The 25,750-nt window shown below is 44.1% G+C and overlaps 1 protein-coding gene across 4 annotated transcripts; it reads right to left on the reverse strand.

Moving 5' to 3' along the window:
* Positions 1-937: 937 nt before the first annotated feature.
* Positions 938-23,674, reverse strand: LOC140208645 (uncharacterized). Of its 4 annotated transcripts, none has more exons than XM_072277486.1 (4): positions 23,630-23,674; positions 18,378-18,558; positions 12,429-12,592; positions 938-4,547 (listed from the first exon to the last, which is right to left on the reverse strand). In XM_072277486.1, exon 4 carries the CDS (start codon positions 4,151-4,153, stop codon positions 2,864-2,866), a length of 1,290 nt encoding a protein of 429 aa, XP_072133587.1. In that variant the 5' UTR covers positions 4,154-4,547; positions 12,429-12,592; positions 18,378-18,558; positions 23,630-23,674; the 3' UTR covers positions 938-2,863. The 4 variants fall into 4 exon arrangements, 3 of the variants coding, with proteins under 3 accessions (XP_072133587.1, XP_072133585.1, XP_072133586.1); XM_072277484.1 differs by having other exon boundaries at positions 12,429-12,596; XM_072277485.1 differs by having other exon boundaries at positions 12,429-12,596; positions 23,439-23,667.
* Between the last annotated feature and the right edge of the window lie 2,076 nt (positions 23,675-25,750).

The raw sequence follows: 25,750 nt of genomic DNA on the forward strand, positions 1-25,750 counted from the left end.
AATTGCCCACATTATTCTGACTCTTTCTCCCGTCAGTCAGCCAATCTTCGATCCAGACAAGTATGTTTCCTGTAATTCCATGAGCTGTGATCTTGTTAAGCAGCCTCACATTTATTCCACATCTGACTTTAGCTTCTCCTTCTCTAATGTCAGGGTGAATTTGATCATATTTAGATCACTTGCCCCTAAGGGTTCTTTGAATGTAAGTGACCTAATTAATTCTGGCTCATTACGACACCCAATCCAGAATAGCTGATCCCCAAGAGGGCTCAACCACGAGCTGCTCTAAAAAAGCATTCTGTAGGCATTCTAGGAATGCCTCCAGTTGAGAACAATACACTAATTTTCCTTTTCACCTGCATGACAATCCTGCATGACTATTGTAAGATTGCCCTTTTGGCAAGCATTTTTAATCTCCCATTGTACTTTGTGGACCACATACTTACGACTGTTTGGGGGTTTCTATACAATTCCCAACAGGGATTTCTTTTACATTTGCTGTTCCTTAATTCTACCCACAGATTCTACACCTTCCAACCCTATGCAACCTCTTTCTAATGATTTTATTTAAAATTTTACCAACAGAGCCACACAACCCCACTAACAGCTTGTTCTTGGCTTGTTCTTTCAAGAAACATATAAGTATCTGGGAAACAAGAGGACCTGCAGATGCTAGAGATCTAGAGAAATACACACAAAGCGCTGGAGGAGCTCAGCATGTCAGGCAGCATCTATGGATGGGATTCAACATTTCCGGCCAAAACCCTTCATTGGGACTCTTGATACCCATGTATCTGGAATATCAACAAGCAAAGACAGTAAAAAGTAGTGCGAAACAGGGAAAACATTTGACAAAATATAGTTCAAGGCTTAAAAACCTGCCAATCAGAGCTCAATAGTTAACAAATACAACAACAGCAATAAACAATTTCATCAATACCGACATTGACTTTATTTTAATGAAAATATCTTGATTCAATTTCAATCAGCAAAATTTCCAAAGGTAAATAAAAACTGAAGTGATAACTTTAGAAAAGACTATTTACACTCAAACCCACTTAGATTAACACTACCTTGGACAGAAGGAGGAAGAGAAATAACATACATGAAAAACAAAAATCACACAACAGTCAGATAAAACTTGAAAGTATATTTTTTCATCAAAACTGAACAGGATTCAGCACTCCCTGTGTGTGTATGCAATCATGATAAGGAATACAGCCCAGAAACTCAAATGAGAGGCTAACTCAGAAAAAATGAATCATAACTGTGGAAGAAAACATTAACCAGTGGAATGAGTATGACCCTCCATGGGAGACATCCCAACGATCTGAGCAGACGAGATGTTGACAAGGAAGCATCGAGCACCTGACTGAGAGTTGGAGACCTCTTCCCAGAAACAGAGGGGTTCCTTGCAGAAATGCAGGACAAGGTGGTTAACAAAAGGAAAAACAAAATTGAAAATACATGAAATACAAACAACGCAGTAAGTGCAGAAAATGCAAGAGAAACCAGACACGATCCAACACATTCCAGGATCCTGCAGCAGTTTAACTCAATCTGATTACTTACAAAGGTACAATCAAGTGGCAAATATCATTCACCAAAATCTTGCTTTAAAATACAAACTCATGAATGACCACAACTTCATTGAAGCACCATAAATTCAAGCCTGATTCAGTTACAGAGTCAAAATCTTACAAATTATATGATAATCAATACATTACTACTAATAGCACAAATGATAACCATCCAGATATAATATTACAGGATAAACAAGCAGGAACAACTCCCTCAATAGATATAACCATTCCCCGCACACACATGTTCCTCGACCAGTGGAGCACCTCACCACAGGCATTGTTTGTGTCATCAGTCAGACAACCGAATTATTTTCTCTGTCAATCGGCTTCGAAATATTGCTACTCTGTCATTCGTTGCCATACCCCACTGCTGATTCCCTTCTCCTCACCATGCGTTCTTACCCCGACCATCATCCAGAGCCCCAAGCTCTGCCCTGCGTGGACCCGCCTCTGGTTTCTGACCCTGCTCCGTTGAACAACTAACTGATGGCTTCCCTTTCTGCTTTCAGTCTTTAGAGGACAGTGGACAACTCTTTAGAAGCAGGGAAAATGACCCATAATGTGGAAATGAGTCGTGAATAAGGATGTTAACTCCCAATGTCATTCTTCTTCAGCCCAGAGATTAGAGGGGCGAAGAACATCTCAAACAGAACTGCAGTCAGCTCAACTTCTTCAGTCTGCAGGAAATTCAAGGGAAACCTCTTCACCCACAGAGTGGTGACTTTTGGAACCCATCACCACAGGGAGAGTGAGAGATGAACAATAGGGGAGGATTTAAAAGGACTGTCATGGAACAGAATCACTGGCAGGGTCCAGCCAGCCTGAGTTGACGCTCTACTGTACACTAGGTATGTTATAAATTCACTAAGTACCGGAGACAGAGTTTAAAATAGAACTGATTTATTTGTCTCAGATCCAGAATATTAAACTCCAGTCCCATTAAAGGTGAACGTGCAGCAGAAGAAACTCCTCCCATGCCCAGTGACCAGGGTGCAGAACTGGGTGTGGTGAGCAGCAGCAATAATTGCAGAGTTCAGCACCGACAGTCACTCTCGAAATTGCATTCAGCAACAGTGATGGACAAATATCCAGCATGCAGCTCATTGAAACTTTCTCCTCAGGTGAACCCGGTAATGTGTCACAAGGTTAGAATATTGAGAGAATCCTTCCCCACATTTACAGCAGGTGAACAGCCTCTCCCCAGGGTGAACTCAATGATGCACATTTGGTGGAAATGGCTGAGAGAAACTCTTCCCAAAGTCTGAGCAGGTGAACAGCCTCTACCCAGTGTGAACTTGCTGGTGTCTCAGTAGATGAGATGACTGAGCAAATCCCTTCCCACACACTGAGCAGGTGAACGGCCTCTCCCCAGTGTGAACTTGCTGATGCCTCAGCAGATGAGATGACTGATTGAATCCCTTCCCACACACTGAGCAGGTGAATGACCTCTCCCCGGTGTGAACTGACTGGTGTCTCCGTAGGTGAAATAATAAAGTGAATCCTTTCCCACAGTCTGGGCAGGTGAACGGCTTCTCCCCAGTGTGAAATTGGTGGTGTCTATGAAGGTCGGCTGATCGAGCGAATCCCTTCCCACAGACTGAGCAAGTGAATGGTCTCTCTCCAGTGTGAACTCGCTGGTGTGCTATTAGGGTGGATGATCGAGTGAATCCCTTCCCACAGTCTGAGCAGGTGAACGGCCACTCCCCAGTGTGAACTCGCTGATGTGCCCGTAGCTGGGATGACTGAATGAATCCCTTCCCACATTCTGAGCAGGTGAATGGCTTCTCCCCAGTGTGAACTGACTGGTGCCTCCGTAGGTGAGATAATAAAGTGAATCCTTTCCCACAGTCTGGGCAGGTGAACGGCTTCTCCCCAGTGTGAAATTGGTGGTGTCTATGAAGGTCAGCTGATCGAGTGAATCCATTCCCACAGACTGAGCAGGTAAACGGTCTCTCCTCAGTGTGAAATTGCTGGTGTATCAGTAGGCTGGATGATTGAGTGAATCCCTTCCCACAGTCTGAGCAGGTGAACGGCCTCTCTCCAGTGTGAAGTCGCTGATGTATCTTCAGTTTAGATGATTTAATAAATCCCTTCCCACAGTCCGAGCAGGTGAACGGCCGCTCCCCGTTGTGAACTCGCTGATGTGCCAGTAGTTGGGATGACTGAATGAATCCCTTCCCACATTCTGAGCAGGTGAACGACCTCTCCCCAGTATGAACTGACTGGTGTCTCCGTAGTTGAGATAATAAAGTGAATCCTTTCCCACAGTCTGGGCAGGTGAACGGCTTCTCCCCAGTGTGAACTTGGTGGTGTCTATCAAGGTCAGCTGATCGAGTGAATCCCTTCCCACAGACTGAGCAGATGAACGGTCTCTCCCCAGTGTGAAATTGCTGGTGTATCAGTAGACTGGATGATTGAGTGAATCCCTTCCCACAGTCTGAGCAGGTGAACGGCCTCTCTCCAGTGTGAACTCGCTGATGTATCTTCAGTTTAGATGATTTAATGAATCCCTTCCCACAGACTGAGCAGGTGAACGGCCGCTCCCCGGTGTGAACTCGCTGGTGAGCCATTACATCAGATGACTTAGTGAATCCCCCTGCACAAATTCAGCAGACAAACAGCCTCTGCCCAGGGTGAACTGACTGGCGTGTCCACAGGTCGGAAGACCGATTGAATCCCTTCTTACACACAGAACAGGTGAATGGCCTTGTCCAGTGTGAAATTGCTGATGTACCTTCAGCTGAGATGACTCAGTGAATCTATCCCTGTAGTCTGAGCAGGTGAATGGCCTCTCCCCTGTGTAAAATGATGGGCATGGCAGTCGGTCAACCCCTCCCCACAGTCTGAGCCGGAAGGATGATCGAGTGAATCCCTTGCTCCACTTCATAAATATCTGGACAGAGTCAACAAAGCTGGTGCATTGTGGTCGAGATTCCTGTAGATAAATTCCTTGTCATTTCTAACCTGTAAAAAGAGTTACAAAATCCATAAATGGGTGTAGGACAACATTTAAGATGAGATCACTTGAGTTGTCAAGGTGTGATCTGGTATCACACTGCTACAGTGAGGTTCAGCCCAAGTTGGAGACAGAAATCATCTTCTAACTGGGCACAGTGCTGGTATCTGGAGTGACCATCAAATTCTCAGATGCTCTTCCTGTCTCTATGAGAAAGGGGCATTTCTGCCATCTCCAATCTGTGACCTGGCTCAGTGTGACTTTCTCCATTGGTATTATTCCCGGTTCTCACCGAGCTGCATGGTTTCCTGGCCCCAGAGTAACTGAAACACTCTCACACAAATAGCCAGCAGTGCATTCCACACACCCACCACTCTGTGTAAAAAACCTACCCCTGACATCCCCTCGGTATCTATTTGCAAGCACCTTTAAATTATGCCCCCTCATGTTAGCTATTTCAGCCCCGGGAAAGAAACCTCTGGCTCTCCACACGATCAATGCCCCTCATCATCTTATACATCTAAAAAAGGCTCTAAACATAAACAAGAAATTATACATTGCTTTGAGGATTTGTAAGAAGTATACAAAAATATGAGGGTATAGACAGGGTAAATACAAGCAGCTTTTTCCACTGTGGTTGGTTGGGATGACAACCAGAGGTCATGGGTAAGGGGGGAAGGTGAAAATTAAACAGAAACATTTGGAAAAGCTCTTTACTGAAATGGTCGTGACAGTGTGGAATGAGATGTCAGCACAAGTGGTGAATATGAGCTCAGTTTCACCATTTAAAAGAAGTCTGGATGGGAGCCTGGATGGTAGGGGTATGTAGGGCGATGGTCCCAGTGCAGGTAGTTGCAGTAGACAGCATAAATGTTTTTTCGGCATTGACCAGATGGGCCAAATAGCCTGTTTCTGTACTGAACCTCTCCTTGTTTGTATGACAGAGAAGCTGGACAAACTTGTTTGGCAGGGAAAACTGGTAGGTGTGACACCGGAACAGCAATGTTTGGAGTTTCCGGGAGCAATTCAGGAGGTGAGTGATCGATACATTCCAAAGAAGTGGAAGCATTGGAGACGCAGGAGGACACAACTGACACTTAAATGAAAAGCCAAAGCCAACATAAAAGTCAAAGAAAGGGCAAACAAAAGAGCAAAAACTTTTGGGAAGCTTTCAGAAACCAACAGAAGACGACTAAAAAAAAATCAAATGAGCTCAGGGCGTGGAATGATGATTAATGAGTCAGTTATTAATGAGTCTTGGTAGTACCCAACAGTCTGAGGCATTTAGAGGAACAAAATATCTGGGGCCTCAATATCTCCTAAAAGCCAAGATACCCTGTACCAGTTATCTTTCAACTTTTATTTTGACAGGCACATACAAACTAGACACCCTCAAAACTTCACTTCTGAAGGCCTCCCACTTACAAAGTGCACCTTTACCAGAAAACAGCCTGTCCCAAACCACACTGGTCAGATCCTTTCTGACACCTTCAGAATTGACCTTCCTCCAATTTAGAATCTCAACCCATGATCCAGATCTCTCTTTTTCCATCTATATTTTGAATTTCATGGCATCATGATCACTAATTTCTGTCACCAACCCTAATCATTTCCTAACAGCTTATTTCACACTTCTACGTCGGGAATTCTATGAACTGATTAAGGGTACATTTGACAAACTCTACCCAATCTGGTCCTTTTACAGTATGGGAGTCCCAGTCAATATGTGGAAAGTTAAAATCACTTACTGAATCAACCTTTGTTTCTTGGCATGGTCTGCAATCTCTCTACAAATTTGTTCCTCTAAATCCCTCAGACTGTTGGGTGCAACCAAGTCCTAAAAATGGCTACAATATCATAATTCCCTGTCCTGAGCTCATCTGGCTTTCCTACGATGCTTCTTGCATTGTGATATACACAGCTCAGCACATTCATCGCACCATGCTCAACCATTTGATTGCTGACTCTATCTGAGGTCTAAACAAGATCTGACTGGTGTCAAGAAAACAAACTCTCCCTCATTGTCACAAAAACAAAGGAGCTGATAGTGGACGACAGGAGGAATGGAGACAGGCTAACCCCTATTGACATCAATGGATCTGGGGTTGAGAGGGTGAACTGCTTTAAGTTCATCGGCATAAACATCACCGAGGATCTCACATGGTCTGTGCGCACCGGCTGTGTTGCGAAAAGAGCACAACAGCACCTCTTTCAACTCAGATGGTTGAAGATCTGGGATGGGGCCACAAATCCTAAGAACTTTTCACAGGAACACAATTGAGAGCATCCTGACTGGCTGCATCACTGCCTGGTATGGGAACTGTACTTCCATTAATCGCAGGAACCTGCAGAGAGTGGTGCGGACAGCCCAGCACATCTGTAGATGTGAACTTCCCACTATTCAGGATATTTACAGAGACAGGTGTGTAAAAAGGGCCCAAAGGATATTGAGGACCCAATTCACCACAACCACAAACTGTTCCTGCTGCTCCCATCCAGGAAACGGTACCACAGCAAAAGGACCAACAGGCTCCGGGACATCATCTTCCACCAGGCCGTCAGACTGATTAATTCATGCTGATACAATTGAATTTCTATGTTATATTGACTGTCCTCTGTACAAACTATTTATTCTAAATTACTGTAAATTCCACATTGCACATTTAGATGGGGACATAATGTAAATATTTCTACTCCTCATGTATATGAAGGATGTATGTAATAAAGTCAATTCACCCTCTCCACTATCTGTTCTGTCATTCTGGCTCCCATTCTCCCAACAACTTATTTTAACCACATCACCCTCTCCCCACACTAGCACTAGCGAGCCTCACCACTGGGATATTAGTCCCCTCTTGTTCTGTTCCCCTCACTAACGAATCCCCTCTCACCCCTTTGACTTTCCTCTGCCAGGTAATCCCCCCAACAGTTTCTAAAGTGGATCCACCTGTTGTTGTGTGGGATGGCCACAAGAGTACTCTGCGATGGTGATTTAACCTCATTCCCCTTCCCGACTCTCACCCAGTTTCCCGTGTCCCGCACCTTGGGTGTAACTCACCTTTCTTCATGTCATATCTATCACCCCCTACAACTCCCAGCTGATCCAGAATTCATCCATTTCAAGTTCCCACTCTGTAAAGTGCAGGGTTACAAGCTGCAGCTGGATGCACATCTTGTAGGTGAGGGCATCAAGGACACTGGAGGTCTCCCCACCTTCTCACCAATATCCCCTCTAATTTGTAATGACCAGTGTGCACATAAATCCTGTATTGTGCATTCTTTTATCCAGTGACAACATGTGCACAGTGAATTTTATATAGAGAGGTATTTATTTTAACAGCTAGCAAAGCACTGTCGATAAGAACTTTGATCTCCTCTGGGTTCGATGGAGTTCATCTGCACTCTCACACAACCGATATAGCAGGCCTGTAATGGATAACGAAGGATTTTCCCACCACAGCTTTTGCATATTGTCCATATGTGGTGTGCTTGCTGAATTATGCTTTAAAAAGTCAGATTTCCAAATACCACTCCACTTCGTCACACCTGTAAATTCTCCAGTAACTCTTGCATCACCACAATAGACACAGGTAACACCAGTTTCCATATTCAACATAAATATTTTCCTGAACCCTCCTGAGGAATTGAGCATATATGAAAAAAAATATTTTGAACCTATGTAACCTCTATCTAAAAGAATAATTGGGACCGAACAGGAATTTTTGAACTGAAGTAAACTCTGCCTTCAGTGGTTAGCTAAGACAAGCTTAATAACAGTTCTCTGCGGCTTGCAGAGAGACACACAGACAGCTGATAACATTATACATTGTACCCTCGCTTCAGAAAAGGAAGAATCGATAAATTGTACATCGTACTCTCGTTTGTCTGGGGGAAAGGAGGACTCACTGATACAGACAGGACTGAACATCTGACTGTAATTAAGTCACAGCCTTGCAAAGAGAATAACTGATAAGGACTGGACAGTACATCCATCTGTAAATAAAACTTTGATTTCGCGAACTCTCTTATCTAACTAATTAAATTTTGCACCAACAGACTTGTTGGGTGTACCAATTCAAATAACATCTTGCAAGAGTAATGTATGGGGCTTACTATGTGTAAATATACAGCTGTAACCTGACTAAGTCAGTCCACTTGTCAGATGGCGGCAGTGCTTACGTGCCTTCCCTTTGACAACTGGGTCTCAATCTCCCGCAGGAAAATGCACAATAAACTGTGGTGACGATAAGAAGCCGGTCTCCCGTGTTTTATTCAGATTCAAAGTTAACATTTGGCGTCACAAAAAGGATCCCAATATAGGGAGTACCAAGCAGACGGGCTGAGTAAGCGGCTGGACCACTCTGGGGACTGCGGAGACCGACCAGGCGCCCAATAGGTATTTTACCTTTTGTCTCTCTCTGTTCGTTCCTTTGGAGGAACAGTCCCTCGCCCGAGGCTGATCGCATACGTTGACGGGATCGGGAAAGAATCTGTCAGGAGGCTCGTATAAGGAAGGCAAAGTTTTACTTAGTGGGCAGGAGGTATTACCTGGTAAACTTTACTCAGTGGACAGGAGGTAGACTTGCCGGGTAAATTTATCAATTGAGCAGGAGATGCCAGCCGGGTAAAGTAATGAATTGGGCAGGATGTGCCGGCCGGGTAAGTTTATCTGATTGTTACTTGAGCAGCAGGCGTTGTGCCGGGTAAATTACTCAGAGAACACGGGTCAACTGCAGTCGATTGATACGCTTGGAACAGGAGCAGACCCACACAATGTGTGTGAGAGGTTTCCAGACAAGGAAAAAGATTTGCGAATGTTGACTGCAGTGCTCAGTAAGCAGTTGGGGGACAAAATGTGGCCACTGGGATCGTCTGCAGTACACATTTACCTCATGAGAACAAGCAGTAAATTAGATATGGCACAACAACTGTGGAAAGAAGTGGAAATTGTTGAAAAGGGAATGGAAGGAAAAGGCAGATGTAAAGTGGAACAGTATATTATTAGCAAGTTGGAGGAATAATGCATGTGACAAAGGAATAGAGTTATGTACTGCAGAAGAAACACCAAAGGTTGGGAGACACTAAAAGTGGAGCGTGAGTGGGAGGATGGGAGCTGAAAACAAGAGCAGGAAAACAGCGTAAGCAAACCAAGGCCTAGATAGGAGATAAGGGCAGGAACGTCAGTCTGAAGTTCAGGGGATGCCTCTGAGGAGGAGTGCAAACTGTGGTCCCAGATGGCATGCCAGAAAGACCCCGACCTAGGTTTTTGGATCACCCCAGCGGGACAGGTTTGTGTTCCTACACAGTTCTTATCAATATTGGTCAATTATATACATAATTGTAGACACCTGGAAAAGGAGGGAATAGTTGGTAACCTGTACCCTGCACACCGGGTACGACTCCCGTACCAGGTGGACCTTTTTCGTGTCTACAAGTTGATTTTATTGAATTGCCTAGAGCATATTGCTATAGATACTGCTTAGTTATTATAGATGTGTTTAGTAGCTAGACTGAAGCTATTCCAGCTACCAATAATACTGCTTTGACTGCTGTGAAGGTATTATTATGGGAAATAATTCCTAGGTACGGCCTGCCAGAGATGCTGAGCTCTGACAATGACCCACACTTTGTGGTGAAACTTAACGAAAGGGTATGTAACGAACTAGCTATGAAGCGACAATTCCACTGTGTACACCACCCACAGGCCGCTGCCGTAGTAGAAAGAGCCAATGGCACTCTGAAGAGTAAATTGGCCAAACTAACGGCGGAGACTGGACCCACTTGGTTGAAGGTTCTACCGTTAGCCCTGTTCCACATGAGGGTTACCCCACAGGGGAAAACAGGGTCATCACCAGCTGAAATCACTTATGGACGGCCCATGAGGACACACTGGGGACCAAGACCTTGTGTACCATTGCTCCCAGAAAGTCTACCGGCAAAATTAGATGTGCATACTCTAGGGGAAGAGATGGGGAAATATATATGCCAACTAACCAAAATTTTCCAAGCATTACATTCACAGCTACGACAGGCTTAGAAGGAAGAGAACTACCCCGCAGAGAGGAGTGACTATCCCACCACAGAATCTGGGAATTTTGTCCTGATCAAGAACTGGGATTGAGAGAAACTTGGACGTCGGTACAGAGGACCATATCAGGTGTTACTGACCACTCCCACGGCTGTGAAACTGAAGGAGCAATCTCGGTGGATAAATCGAACAGACTGCAAACATGATACTGAAGGTACTGAGTAGAAGGACTCTCTCGGACTAAAGGAAAATGTATTGGTTGATAGTGGTATCCGTGTTTATGTCTTTGAGTGGGCTCACCCCAGCATCCGGGGGCCCCCGTTTTAACACCTTTCTGTCTCTCTATCACACCTATGCCATACAGGTAGAACTAGGTGTCTGCTGGGTTTGTGTCACAATTCCGCAGCATGGTAAAACTATGATTCCAATGTCAGTAATCCCGCTCAACCAGAGTGAGGAACTCTCAGCCTGGCTTTTCTCAAGTAACACCCGGGGAAGTGAGGTGAGGAACTGTGGTCCAGTCAAAGATGACCATGGCTGTCAGTGTTTTGAGGAATGGTATCTCAGGCCCCCACTAAATGGAAATTCCTATACTGGGAAACATGCATCCTGGCCATACTTGCAGGTGGCCAGCAGCGGAGAGGAATAACTGAGACTGAGCGATTTTGGATAATCACTTTTCTCTTCTATGGAGTAGCCAGGAATTCACGAGAGATGATCAATTTGGCTACAGCACTTGAGGAGCTGGCCACAATACTACAGGGGCCCTGACAGAAACACAGGCCCAAGTAACAGAAATATCTACTGAAATGACTGCAATCCGGCAAACCGTCCTACAGAATCTTATGGCTTCAGATTTTATCCCAGCTGAGAAAGGGGGAACCTGTGCTATTATTGACACAGAATGCTGCACCTATATCCCTGATGACTCTACTAACATTACATCCCTCTCTGAGCACACTGCCGAGGAGACTGCAGCATTAAGAAAGTTGGACAGGATTTACATGGGGTCACCAAAGGGTCAAAATGATGGTCTTCGAAGGCCTGTTCGGTGATATGTGGGGCATGATATTGCATTATGGCCTAATAGTTCTACATGTCATTGTTATAATTACTGTTGTACGCTGTTATTACCCACTGATATGTCAATGCTGTACTCGGTTGCTTTCTCTGTGAAAAATTACTGCTTTGTTGATCATGTAATGATCAAAAGGAGGGAATGATAAAGTATATAAAAGGGTTAACACGTTGTTAAACGATAGCAGCCTGTTTTTCTGAAAGAAACTGCTGATGATCAACAGATGTGCTGAGCCACGCTGAGCCATATTTCTTCTTGAGGGTAGCTAGCCGGGGTTTCAGGATGCTTATCTCCCTGTGCACTCATGCATAGAGATAGGACAGATTCAGTCTGTTCTGTGTGTGTAAGCCATTATGACTATTTTGTAATTTGTCTTTAGCAAATAACTTTGACTCCAGCTTGTCTTGTGTGGGGGGTATCTGGACGGATATATCTGTGGTGTAAGGGAAATTGTTAGTCAGTTAGTGGATTGGGCAGGAACAGTCATGGACTGTTCCTGTTTGAGCGAATAACTGAATAGCCCCGGGTGCTTGGAATAAAGAGTTTGTACTTATACGATCTCTGAGTGACTTTATCCGGATTCGACTTCCACAGAATGGGAGTGGTTTTAAAGGGCTGGGCTGCTGGAAGCACATTACCAGACCTGGAGTGATTGCAACTGGGTCTGACAGAGGCATAACTGGCTCTTCTGGGAACATTCAGTCTCACCTCAACTATTTCCTACCATCCTTTGTACAAGTATGCAACGTCTAAAAGACCAGTGTTTGAGTAAATGAGACTCACCAAACTTTCCCCTGACTGAATCACTGGATTCTCCGAGTCAGATGGGTCCTCTCCAGCTGATGCTCTCAACCCTCGGGCTGATTCTCTTGTTGCTGTTCCCTCATCTTCAGTCGTGGTTTGCTTCCAGTTGGGGTTTTTCTTCCAATAAATCTCTCACCGCAGGTCTAACTTTAACGTGAAAGATAATGAAGCACAATAACAATAAAAAGGAGAAAAAAACATTTCTGTTTAATGTTACTAAGAACAAAACTCACTAAAATTTAAACATTGAAGGCAGATATAATGATCTCAGTGAACAATCTATTATTGTCCTTCACACGTCACAGAACGATGTGGGATAAGAAGGAGCCATCATTCAGTCATGGTAAGACATAAGACACAGGAACAGAATTAGGTGAGTCGATCCATCTGGTCTGCCTCACCACTCAACCATGGCAGATTTTTATTCCAACACCATGTTCCTGCCTTCCTCCTGTAACCCCAAAGTTACTTAGCAATCATGAATATATTAATCTCTGTCAAAAATATACCCGAATGGCAGCCTCGACCAAAATCTGTGGCAACAAATCCTACAGATCGGACATCTTTTGGCCAAAACATTTTTCTCATGTCAGTTTTAAAGGGAAGCATCTTTATTCTGAGACTGTGCTGTCACATCACAGACTCTCCGTCTAATGGAAACATCCTCTCCATGTCCACTGTATCCAGGCTTCTCAGCTTTCAAGAGGTTTACTTGACCATACATCCCTCCACCACCCCAACTGTCCCTCTGAACTACATCCAGCACAGGCCCAGAACCATGAAATTCTCCTCATACATAATGCCGATCATTCCTGAGATTATTCTTGTAAACCTTGTTTGCAACAACTGTACAAACACATTTCCAGGAATAATAGACAAATTGGTACCAGGATAATTTAGGGGGAAATGTTGTGCTTTCTTTACTGTTTTACTGTTACATACCTTGTGGGCATCTTGTGACTGTCTTATGACCATGAAGTAATGGAGTATCTTGTGAGCATGATGTAATTGCGTTGTGATGGTGGGGTCAAGTAATTTTCCCACCAGTGTGAGGTCATGTGATGACCTGTTCCAACAGGTATACATGGGGAAACCCCTGTTGTTACGGAGTTAGTTCGTCAGTTTTGGTTCGTCAGTTACTCAGTCAGTTAGTTTTGCTGCGTAATCATCTCATGATGTAGTTTCGTTTCAAAGCAAAGTTTTACTTTCTATCTTAAGGTAAAAACGTTGTGCTGGCAGTTTCGCCAATCGCTGCCGGGTTTTGTTTGTTTACCTTTGCAGTCTAGTGTCGGAGAGTGAAGACCTTTACCAAACTACAGGAACCTGAAGGATTGAGTAAAGGTTGTGTCATTTGGCAGTTTCATAAAAGATCGACCTTATTGAATCTTCATTCAGAATTAGTGACCTGCAACTGAGATAACCCCTGCAAGCTTGGGAAAGGTTTGTGCAGTGTTCAGCATCCAGAAAAAGGTCAGTTCTTTTAATCCCTTTTATTTCCTTTGACGTGAATCCTTTGGACAGAATCAGCAGAAACGTCACGTCTTTGAAGAAATCCATTTCCAGAGAAATCTCTCGTTATTGACTGTGTAAATCACTTGGACTTTCAAATTTACCACTTTAAGACTGTGTTCGAATTTACCTCTTTAAGAACTGTTCCAGAGTTTGGCTGTTTGTTAAATTGCCATATAGCAGTTAACTTCCGGTTAAGTTAATCGTTTGTTTACTTTTCACTATTGTCGAGCAGAGTTTATTAAATGTTTAAGTTTGTTTATAAAACCTGACTCAATTCTATATTCATAGTTGCCGACCACGTAACACTACGATCACAAAACAAGCCATTTCCATTTCCAAGTGAAACCAGGTTTATTTCAGGAAATATAAACCAGTCCAGGGTGAATGTAATAAAAGGAAACTGGAATTACCAGAAACACTCAGCAGGTAAGGAATAGCTGTGGGGACAGGAACACACTTTACAATTCAGGTTAATAACGTTTCATCAGAATGACTTCAAACATTTTCAGTTTTTAGTGCCGATCTCCAGCAACTTGAGATTCTGTCTGATTTCCACCGAGTGACAGACAGGGGGGATTTCCAAACACAGTTTGAACACCAAACTCATGGGTCTATTTCTACTGCTGTAAACACGGAATAGCCCATTTACTCATAGCCTCTCCTCAGATTAGCAGTCATTGCTTCCAAAGGAACTCCAGAAATAAACATCTGATCCCAGACCAGAAATACTTGTTCCACACCTCATAAACCCAAGCAGCTCGATGCCCGGGTCCATTTTACCTGGAGCAAAAACCGTGATATCCCAGGACCCAACTTCACAGAGTCACACAGCTGAACCTGCCACTCACTGACCCTGAAAATCTCACACATCATCCCCCGCCCCCATCTCACACTGGATAGTGCAATCCGGGATTTCCACACAACCAATGTCCAGCTGCTCGAAATTTCTGCTTCATTGCAGAAGGACGAACATCCAGCCCCATCTGTAGAAGCACTAACCAAAGTCAAAACCAAAACAGCGACAGTTCCATATGCCTGGAATGTAGATCACAGGACTCCCCCAGTACTCTTTGCTGCCAGGAAAATGCTGCAGTGTGTCAGCCAGTCACAGTTCAAAAACCAGCTCCTCCAGACCAATGCACAACACAACTGGTACCTGATGACCCTCTGGCATTCCAGCTAACAAAAACTGATTCTGGAAATAACGCAGCGAGGCCAAAGGTGCAAAAAAAAACTTCACAATGAAGACAAAGGTTAGAAGAAAGATTGCTGATATATAACATTGAGGAGGTGGGACACAGGATAGACCGAGGTTGACCCAGATGGTTGATGTATATCGCTGAAGCGGGGCGGGGGGGGGTGGGATGGGGTTAGGAGACTGGACAGAGGTTGAACAAGATGGGCAGGGATGAGCACATGGAACCAGGTGGGAGAAGGGATCAAGGACAATCATTGATGGTCCTCCAGCAATACACAGATACTGAATGAATAGTACATACTACTGTATAAAAGATCCTAAAATGACAAAGTTAGAACAAACAACAAGAACATTCCCATATATGCTTTACCCCTTACCAAATGTTTAATCAGCACACCACAGAAAGTTTCCCATCCAGACACTTCATGCTTTTGTATAGTAATTACTCTGCCCATGACTGCGAGGAAATGCAGAGACCTTTGGATACAGATCAGCACATCACAGAAACCATTCCCCCCCCCCCCACACTTCCCGGTCCCTCAGGAAAGCAGGCAGTGAAATCAAAGATCCCCACAACCTGGGACATAGAAACGTAGAAACATAGAAAATAGGTGCAGGAGTAGGCCATTCAGCCCTTCAAGCCTGCACCGCCATTTATTATGACCATGGCTGATCATCCAACTCAGAACCCTGCCCCAGCCTTCCCTCCATACCCCCTGACCCCCGTAGCCACAAGGGCCATATCTAACTCCCTCTTAAATATAGCCAATGAACTGGCCTCAACTGTTTCCTGTGGCAGAGAATTCCACAGATTCACCACTCTCTGTGTGAAGAAGTTTTTCCTAATCTCAGTCCTAAAAGGCTTCCCCTTTATCCTCAAATTGTGACCCCTCGTTCTGGACTTCCCCAACATCGGGAACAATTTTCCTGCATCTAGCCTGTCCAATCCCTTTAGGATTTTATACGTTTCAATCAGATCCCCCCTCAATCTTCTAAGTTCCAATGAGTACAAGCCCAGTTCATCCAGTCTTTCTTCATATGAAAGTCCTGCCATTCCAGGAATCAATCTGGTGAACCTTCTTTGTACTCTCTCTATGGCAAGGATGTCTTTCCTCAGATTAGGGGACCAAAACTGCACACAATAATCCAGGTGTGGTCTCACCAAGGCCTTGTACAACTGCAGTAGTACCTCCCTGCTCCTGTACTCGAATCCTCTCGCTATAAATGCCAGCATACCATTCACCTTTTTCACCGCCTGCTGTACCTGCATGCCCACTTTCAATGACTGGTGTATAATGACACCCAGGTCTCGTTGCACCTCCCCTTTTCCTAATCGGCCACCATTCAGATAATAATCTGTTTTCCTATTTTTGCCACCAAAGTGGATAACTTCACATTTATCCACATTAAATTGCATCTGCCATGAATTTGCCCACTCACCCAACCTATCCAAGTCACCCTGCATCCTCTTAGCATCCTCCTCACAGCTAACACTGCCACCCAGCTTCATGTCATCCTCAAACTTGGAGATGCTGCATTTAATTCCCTCATCCAAGTCATTAATATATATTGTAAACAACTGGGGTCCCAGCACTGAGCCTTGCGGTACCCCACTAGTCACTGCCTGCCATTCTGAAAAGGTCCCGTTTATTCCCACTCTTTGCTTCTTGTCTGCTAACCAATTCTCTATCCACATCAATACCTTACACCCAATACCGTGTGCTTTAAGTTTGCACACTAATCTCCTGTGTGGGACCTTGTCAAAAGCCTTTTGAAAATCCAAATATACCACATCCACTGGTTCTCCCCTATCCACTCTACTAGTTACATCCTCAAAAAATTCTATGAAATTCGTCAGACATGATTTTCCTTTCACAAATCCATGCTGACTTTGTCCGATGATTTCACCGCTTTCCAAATGTGCTGTTATCACATCTTTGATAACTGACTCCAGCAGTTTCCCCACCACTGACGTTAGGCTAACCGGTCTATAATTCCCCGGTTTCTCTCTCCCTCCTTTTTTAAATAGTGGGGTTACATTAGCCACCCTCCAATCCTGAGGAACTAGTCCAGAATCTAACGAGTTTTGAAAAATTATCACTAATGCATCCACTATTTCTTGGGCTACTTCCTTAAGCACTCTGGGATGCAGACCATCTGGCCCTGGGGATTTATCTGCCTTTAATCTCTTCAATTTACCTAACACCACTTCCCTACTAACATGTATTTCGCTCAGTTCCTCCATCTCACTGGATCCTCTGTCCCCTACTATTTCTGGAAGATTATTCATGTCCTCCTTAGTGAAGACAGAACCAAAGTAATTATTCAATTGATCTGCCATGTCCTTGCTCCCCATAATCCATTCACCTGTTTCTGTCTGTAGGGGACCTACATTTGTCTTTACCAGTCTTTTCCTTTTTACATATCTATAAAAGCTTTTACAGTCAGTTTTTATGTTCCCTGCCAGTTTTCTCTCATAATCTTTTTCCCCCTTCCTAATTAAGGCCTTTGTCCTCCTCTGCTGAACTCTGAATTTCTCCCAGTCCTCAGGTGAGCCACTTTTTCTGGCTAATTTGTATGCTTCTTCTTTGGCATTGACACTATCCCTAATTTCTCTTGTCAGCCAGGGGTGCACTACCTTCCTTGATTTATTCTTTTGCCAAAAGAACGTTCTCCTTTCTCACCCACCCCAGTCTGGGAGAAGACACAACAGCCATAAAGCTCAAGGACAAATGCCAGGAGCCTCAGGAAGCGAGGCGAGTTGGGGGAAGTTAATGGGACTCAGTGACCAACATCAGATTTCCCAGCACAACGTGGAGAAAACTTCACACATAAAAGTTGCTGGTGAACGCAGCAGGCCAGACAGCATCTCTAGGAAGAGGTACAGTTGATGTTTCGAGCTGAGACCCTTCGTCAGGAGGAAGAATCAGCACCCATCCGGAGAGTGTGCACACAGCACGTGATCTTGCGTCACAAAGCGGAGGGCGGGGCAGATCTGCGGGAAATAGCCTCACGTGACCTGTTGGCGGGACTTCCATTTCAATTCTGCGGGAAGAGACAGCCTGGGCTCCTGGTTTGGATCGTTGAATGCAGATTAAGTGAAATCTACACATTTTTTCCAGCCCAGATAACTGGGTACTAAATGAGTAATTGGCCCTCAGTTCGGGGCTGACGGCCAACATCAGATCTCCCCGCTCGGGATCGGTCTCAGTACTCACCGATGGGAAAACTGATATCTTCGGCCCGCAGACAGTGATCCCGACCCCCGGCTCCCTGACCAAGGAGGCGAGGTCCCTTTCCCGATCCCGCAGACGATCTGCTTCAGCACTGAGCGGAAAGGAAAACACCGCCCACCTGGAGACTGTGAGCATGCACGAAGTGACTGTTACTCCAGCACCTCTGTAAAAAAAAATAAAGTCAAAATTAACAAGCGGAGACTTCCACCTGCAGCTCAATGGAGTAACACATAAATTCTGTGGCTGCCTTTAATTCCTCCTTTTCCCCAGTCTAAACTTTGAATTATTCAACTTTTATTTTCTGGATCTTAGAGGGAAATAGTGGTCATTATGTCGTATCCTTTAAGAAGTGGAAAACAGCCTTTTGAACCCAGCAATGGGAAGGAAAAAACTTCAAAAGAAAAATCAGAAGACATGCCTGTCTGGGCTGAGCGTTTGGAACGTACGTTGATGGCTCTCAATAACAAAATGGATAATAACACTTCTGAGTTGAAGTCCTTCCGACAGAGTTTACAGACTATTGAGGAAAATATTCTTTCCTTGAATACTGAGTTTCAAGAATCGAAATGTCAGATTGTGGATATTTCAACCCAACTGGAACAGGCTCAACGCAAAATTGTCGATTTAGAAGCAAAGTCTCGTCGAAATAACATTCGTATTCTGGGTCTTCCGGAGCACTCTGAATCTGGGAATCTATTGGATTATTTTGCCAATCTGTTTCAATCTCTGTTCCCGGATATTCTATCTCAGCCTCCCGAGATTGAAAGAGCTCACAGAATTTTTACTTCATCAGGTAAAGCTCGACCAATTTTAGTCAACTTTCTTTGCTTTGAAGTTAAAGATCAAATCATAAAATGTGCAAGAAAACAGAAAGCTTTTAAATTTAATGGTTCCGAGATCCGTTTTTATGAAGATTATCCACGGGAAGTTATGGAACAACAGATCAAATTCATGCAGGTCATGAAAATCGCTTATGAAAAAACTCTTTTTCCATCTTCGAGATATCCAGCGAAACTAAAGTTATTTCCCAAAGACTCTACCCCTCGTGTCTTCTTGGATCCCCAAGCAGCATTGGATTTTGTCAATTCTATTGTGGAATCAGCTGAAGTATGAAGGATATTAGAGTCTGAAAGAAAACAGGTTTTGAAGATCTCGGTAGCTGAAGATATCTTTTGATTGATGGATTACTTAAAGAAGAGGTGGCCTTCTTGGTTTGATTAAAGAATGACTTTTTTTTGAAGACTGTTTAGTATACGGCGTGAATTAATACAGCGGATAGATTGTGAACTGGTTTGATCATCTGTTTCTATTTTTCTTTTTCTTTATTAATAAAGTGATAGTTTGCTTGCAGTTTATATAGATTTTTTTCCTTATATTATGGAGTGTTTAGTAATAGATAATTAGCTTTAATTCTTTTGTTAAATAAGGCAGTAAGTTAAAGAATAATGGTGCTGATTTTCTCTCTTTGGAGATTAAACTGTTTGGGTCAATAGTATTGTTTTGATGTCTTTGGAGACTGTCTCCGCATTCCTTTAGCCTATTTTCAATGATTAAGTATAAACATTTTTTTCTTCGCCGGGCTTTCTTATCTTAAGGTTACGTACTTTTGTTGTAAGAGGGAGGAGGGAATTGGGAAAAAAAAATTTAATCATTATTTATATTCAGCGGCACGTGGAATTCCGTTCCTATGTTTCTTTTCTTGGGGATGCGTTCTGGCTTTTTCTCTCTTTTGCCAGATTTCCTTCTTTGGGGATGGTGGGAGGTTTGGTGGTATTTTTGTATTTTAGGGTTTATTGTGGGATTATTTTTCCGCACACACTTTTTGTATTTTTTTCCCATTATGTGTGTTTTCTACTTGGTTATGTTCATCACCACCATCTTTGATTAGCCCGTGATGGTATGTGTGTACTGTCGTGTTTAAGAATAATATCCAACGGTACTTAAACAGATAAACGTTATTAGTTGGAATGTACGTGGCTGGAATCACCCTATTAAGTGAAAGAAGACATTTAAAGTTATTAATCGATTCCAGCCCAATATAATTTTTGCTCAAGAAACGCATATCAGAACGGGTGATCAAAATAGATTTTTTAAAACATGGAAGGGCCTTCAATACCATGTTACTTGTCAAAATAAAACAAAGGGAGTATCTATTTTTATTAAATCTAATGTTTTATTTATTCAAGAAGACATTGTTTCAGATAATAATGGTAGATTTTTAATTATTAAAGGAACAACTTGTAATAGAAAAATTGTCCTGGTTAATCTTTATGGACCTAATGTAGATGATCCTTCTTTTTTTAAAAATGTATTTGGTTTATTACCAGACTTAAATGAATATACGCTGCTGATGGGCGGTGACTTCAACTGTTGTTTAAACCCTTTGATTGACAAGAGTTCAACCAATCAGCAGCTTCCGAGTCATTTGGCAACACCTACTAATTCCTTTTTAACTGATTATGGTTTGATAGAAATCTGTTGAAATTTACATCCTAATGACAGAGATTATTCTTTTTATTCACATGTTCATAATAAATATTCGAGAATTGATTATTTTATAGCTGATTTCCGATTTTTGTCCAAAGTCCAGAAACGTGAAAATGGTGCTATTGCAGTCTCGGACCATGCGCCTTTAAGCTTAACTTTTGACCTAAATGATGTTAGTAATGTAAACTTGCCCTGGCGCTTTCCAGAAAATTTATTACAAAGTTCGGACTTTGTTAAATTTATAGAGATTCAGATAAAAGATGTCTTTCTTTTTAATAATACCGGAGATGTTTCCAAATTGATTGCATGGGATACACTCAAAGCATATTTGCGAGGTCAGATAACATCTTACTTGACGAAATTTAAGAAAAAGATAAAAACAGAGTTAGGTAAAATTAACAAGTGGGGAATTTAACAGCAGCCGCATATTAAATAGAGGGAACTTTACGGAAGCACGGTTTGGGGAGAGGGGGTGTTGGCTGTTGGGGAAAATACCTCTAATAACATTAGGATATTTGATCGTGTTTTGCGAAATCCTGGAGCTGTGACTGTTTCTTATTTAGGTATTTGTGAAATTCCTCCTCGCTCGACCCGTTGTCCCAGGAAGCTGGGAAATACCTGAACACAAGTGTGAGCATTTTTCCGCTCTTTCCAACGGGTGCCATTGGATTCCAGGAAGGAGATATAATGAGCAAGGAATGAACTTTGAAACCTAAGCTTAAAAGTTGAAAATAATGAAAGAAAAATTCACTGCTCGCTATGAAATATTCAAGGTAATCATCCAAAATCCTCTTCTACACCTGGATAAATTTAGTTTTTTTTTTAACAAGCCAAATGGAAAAAAAAGACATTTCTAGGCTATAAGCTAGTTTTACGTCATTTCAACTATCATTAATAGCAGATCAACCCCTTGGCCGAGCTCCACCAACTACAGTTGATTGGAAAGAGGCTGTTTTTCTCTTTGTGTTGATAGGAAAAAGAGTAATTTAGTGAGGCAATGAACGAGACGAAACGCATTTCCAAACCTCCCAAATGGTTGCTGTCCTCCCATTAACATTTGTCACTTCAAAAATACGATATTTTCTATTCGTATAGATTGGATAATACTTTATGTAAAGATTCAAGCTTCTTTAACTTTTTATATATTTAAAGACTAAACAGAATCTGTATTGGTCTAACAAGGTAATACCCGACGTGTGAGGATATTGTAGGTATCGACACTCACAGGTACACTTCCTGTCCAACCATTTCTGTGAGAGAAAGGATACGAGGCAGAGTTACCAACCTTCCGCTTTTGATACTGATATTCAGCAATATTCGTAGCTTTAGTAATAGTTCATTCGACGAGCTTTTTTCATACTTGATTACTTGGTTCCAATTTAGGTGGCTAAAATTGTAAAAAAACTTACTTGCTTTATTTCTGTTATTTTTATACCTGCTTAGGAACACTGCTAAGCGCTGTGGGCCCTGCTGTCTGCTCTGACTCAGTCGTATTAGTAAGGCTACATCTGTGGTGGTCCATGTATTACTGGATAATACAAAAGTAATTTTTTCTCACCAGCAACCCTATGGCTTCTAAACAAACAAAGTTACTTTACTTACTTGATAATTATATTGTATGATAATTAGTGAGTACAACTGTGCAATACTTTGTCATATTATTAAATCAAGCATTATATGTTTAATTGTACCAGTTATACACTGAAATGTAGAGATAGGCTACAATCTTGTTAATGTCTTAACTATCACTATATTTCTGTAGAGCTCTGGAATGCATATATTTCTTTCATCTTGGTTTAGTGCTTGACAATATAAGAAGCCCTATTCATATGCATGTGTGTGTGTATGTATACATAAATACATGAGAGAGAGAGAGAGAGAGAGAGGGGGGGGGAGAGAGGGGGGGGGAGAGAGGGGGGGGAGAGAGGGGGGGGGAGGGGGGGAGAGAGGGGGGGAGGGGGGGGAGAGAGGGGGGGAGGGGGGAGAGAGGGGGGGAGGGGGAGGGAGAGAGGGAGAGAGGGGGAGGGAGAGAGGGAGAGAGGGAGAGAGGGAGAGAGGGAGAGAGGGAGAGAGGGAGAGAGGGAGAGAGGGAGAGAGGGAGAGAGGGAGAGAGGGAGAGAGGGAGAGGGAGAGGGAGAGGGAGAGGGAGAGAGGGAGAGGGAGAGGGAGAGGGAGAGGGAGAGGGAGAGGGAGAGGGAGAGGGAGAGGGGGAGAGGGAGAGGGAGAGGGAGAGGGAGAGGGAGAGGGAGAGGGAGAGGGAGAGGGAGAGGGAGAGGGAGAGGGAGAGGGAGAGGGAGAGGGAGAGGGAGACTGACACTATATATGCCACACCCAATTTGTGTACCTGCTCATTACATGAATGGGGGAAGGAAGTTACCCAGTGCATGAAATGAGCTGGTACACTAACTAGGTGTGACATCGAGGTACTTAGTCTAAGGTGGAAGAAGTCAATTTTAGAAAACCTGTCAATTTTCAATTATCTGACACAGAAATACCACAACAGTTATTAACTTCAAACTTTCTGCATGATCACTCACAGAGCGGAACTACACGTACATGTAACGACAGCTGTAAACTTCAGGCCTTCTAACTTAGGCCACGAACTTATCAATCACCCCTCGTACAGCTCCGGCACCTAAAAGATTGTCACTGCACCCCTGCTCCAGCCGTCAGTCAGAGCCCGGGCCCGGGACTTTCCCGATCCACCGGCCCCGATTCACACAAACCCGAGATTTGTTTCCACTCACCGCCGCCCGAACAGGAGAACCGCCAACGGCAGCGGCATTCGGCACCGCGCATGCGTTTGGCAGGACGTTCGCGGTAGCGCCACCGGTGGCCGGAGGTCCATGCTGCGCCGCCGGTGGCCGGAGGTCCATGCTGCGCCACCGGTGGCCGGAGGTCCATGCAGCGCCACCAGTGGCCGGAAGTCGATGCAGCGCCACCAGTGGCCGGAGGTCCACGCAGTGCCACCAGTGGCCGGAGGTCCATGCAGCGCCACCAGTGGAGGAGGTCCAGCAGCGCCACCAGTGGCCGGAGGCCGGAGCGACAACGGAGAGGAAAATCACAAACACAATAAAGTCTGCAGACGCTGGAAATCCAGACCAACACAAACAAAATGCTGGCGGAACTCAGCAGGCCGGGCAGCAACTATCGAAAAGACTCAACAATCGACGTTTTCAGTTGAACCCTCCTTCAGGACTGAGATGGAATGAGGGAAATATCTGAATAAAATCGGGGCGGGCGAGGAAATGCCGAGCTGGAAGATGATAGGTGAAATCAGGTAGGTGGGAAAACTGAAGAGCTGAAGAAAATAGAATCTAATAGGAGAGGAGAGTGGAGAATAGGAGAAAGGAATGGAGTAGTGGACCCAGAGAGAAGTGATCAGCAGATGAGAGGATGTGGAGGTTGGGGAGGGGGGGGGGGGGTACTCAGACGGAATATAAGGTGCTGATCCTGGACCCTGATTGATTCCCTGACTTTGAGAGGAAGGGGTGTCTATGGTTCACATGGTCAGGGTGTTGAGTTTACCAGGAGACAGAGACTGCAGGGACGAGAGGTTTTCTGTTGACTAATACACTGTGTGTGGACCCCGCTGGCAATTCTGGTGTTGTGACCCGAATCTAGACAAACACCAGGCTGCCCACTCCACCAACAACACGGCACAGCCGGACACATAACAGAGGACTTTACATCTCACAACACTGGATTCAGTGATGAAACCCGTGATTAATGTTGTTGTCCCACCGAAATCATCAGAAACGTCCATTCAGGTGTTTTTAAATACGAGCGCTCCCCCACAGGTGACGTCACACAGATGCACGCACCGCCCGACGTCACACATGGGTCCCCCACAACGGGATCTGCCCTCACGTGCGCCGTGTCTTACGTCACCCGTGCGCTGGAGAGCTCGAGTTTTGTCGGTTTAACGGCTGGGCTACTAGTCACGTGACCAGCCCCTCCCCCACCGTTGTCAACAGAAGATTCAGGAGCTGCGCTATAACCATTGGTGCAAAGAGATGTCAATCGCTGGTTACAACCAATAGCGAAGGCGGACCAGCCGAGAGGGCGTTACCCCTGCTGACTCCGTTTCCCGCGTCGATCTCTCCGTCAAAGCGGAACAAATCCCAAAGTAAATGTCCGGTTTCTGATTTATTTCCATTTCCCTCCGAGGGAACAAAATCTTTGACATCAGCTGTTGAGAAAATCACCTTTGTTCTGCCCCCATGTGAGATGAGGAGAGGTGAGGTACACCCCAGGTGCGGGACACGGGAAACTGGGTGAGAGTCGGGAAGGGGAATGAGGTGAAATGGCCATCGCAGAGTAATCTTGTGTCCGTCCCGCACAACAACAGGTGGACCCACTTTAGACACTGTCGGGGGGATCACTGACAGAGGAAAGTCAAAGGGGTGAGAGGGGACTAATATCCCAGTGGTGAGGCTCGCTAGTGCTAGTGTGGGGAGAGGGTGATGTGGTTCAAATAAGTTGTAGGGGGAATGGGAGCCAGAATGACAGAACAGATAGTGGGGAGGGTGAATTGACTTTATTACATACATCCTTCATATACATGAGGAGTAGAAATATTTACGTTATGTCTCCATCTAAATGTGCAATGTGTAATTTATAGTCATTTATAATAAATAGTTTGTACATAGGACAGTCAATATAACATAGAAATGCAATTGTATCAGCATGAATTAATCAGTCTGACGGCCTGGTGGAAGATGATGTCCCGGAGCCTGTTGGTCCTTTTGCTGTGGTACCGTTTCCTGGATGGGAGCAGCAGGAACAGTTTGTGGTTGTGGTGACTCGGGTCCCCAATATCCTTTGGGCCCTTTTTACACCCCTGTCTCTGTAAATGTCCTGAATAG

Source organism: Mobula birostris, chromosome 13 (genome assembly GCF_030028105.1).
Source record: "Mobula birostris isolate sMobBir1 chromosome 13, sMobBir1.hap1, whole genome shotgun sequence".
Taxonomy (NCBI): domain Eukaryota; kingdom Metazoa; phylum Chordata; class Chondrichthyes; order Myliobatiformes; family Myliobatidae; genus Mobula; species Mobula birostris.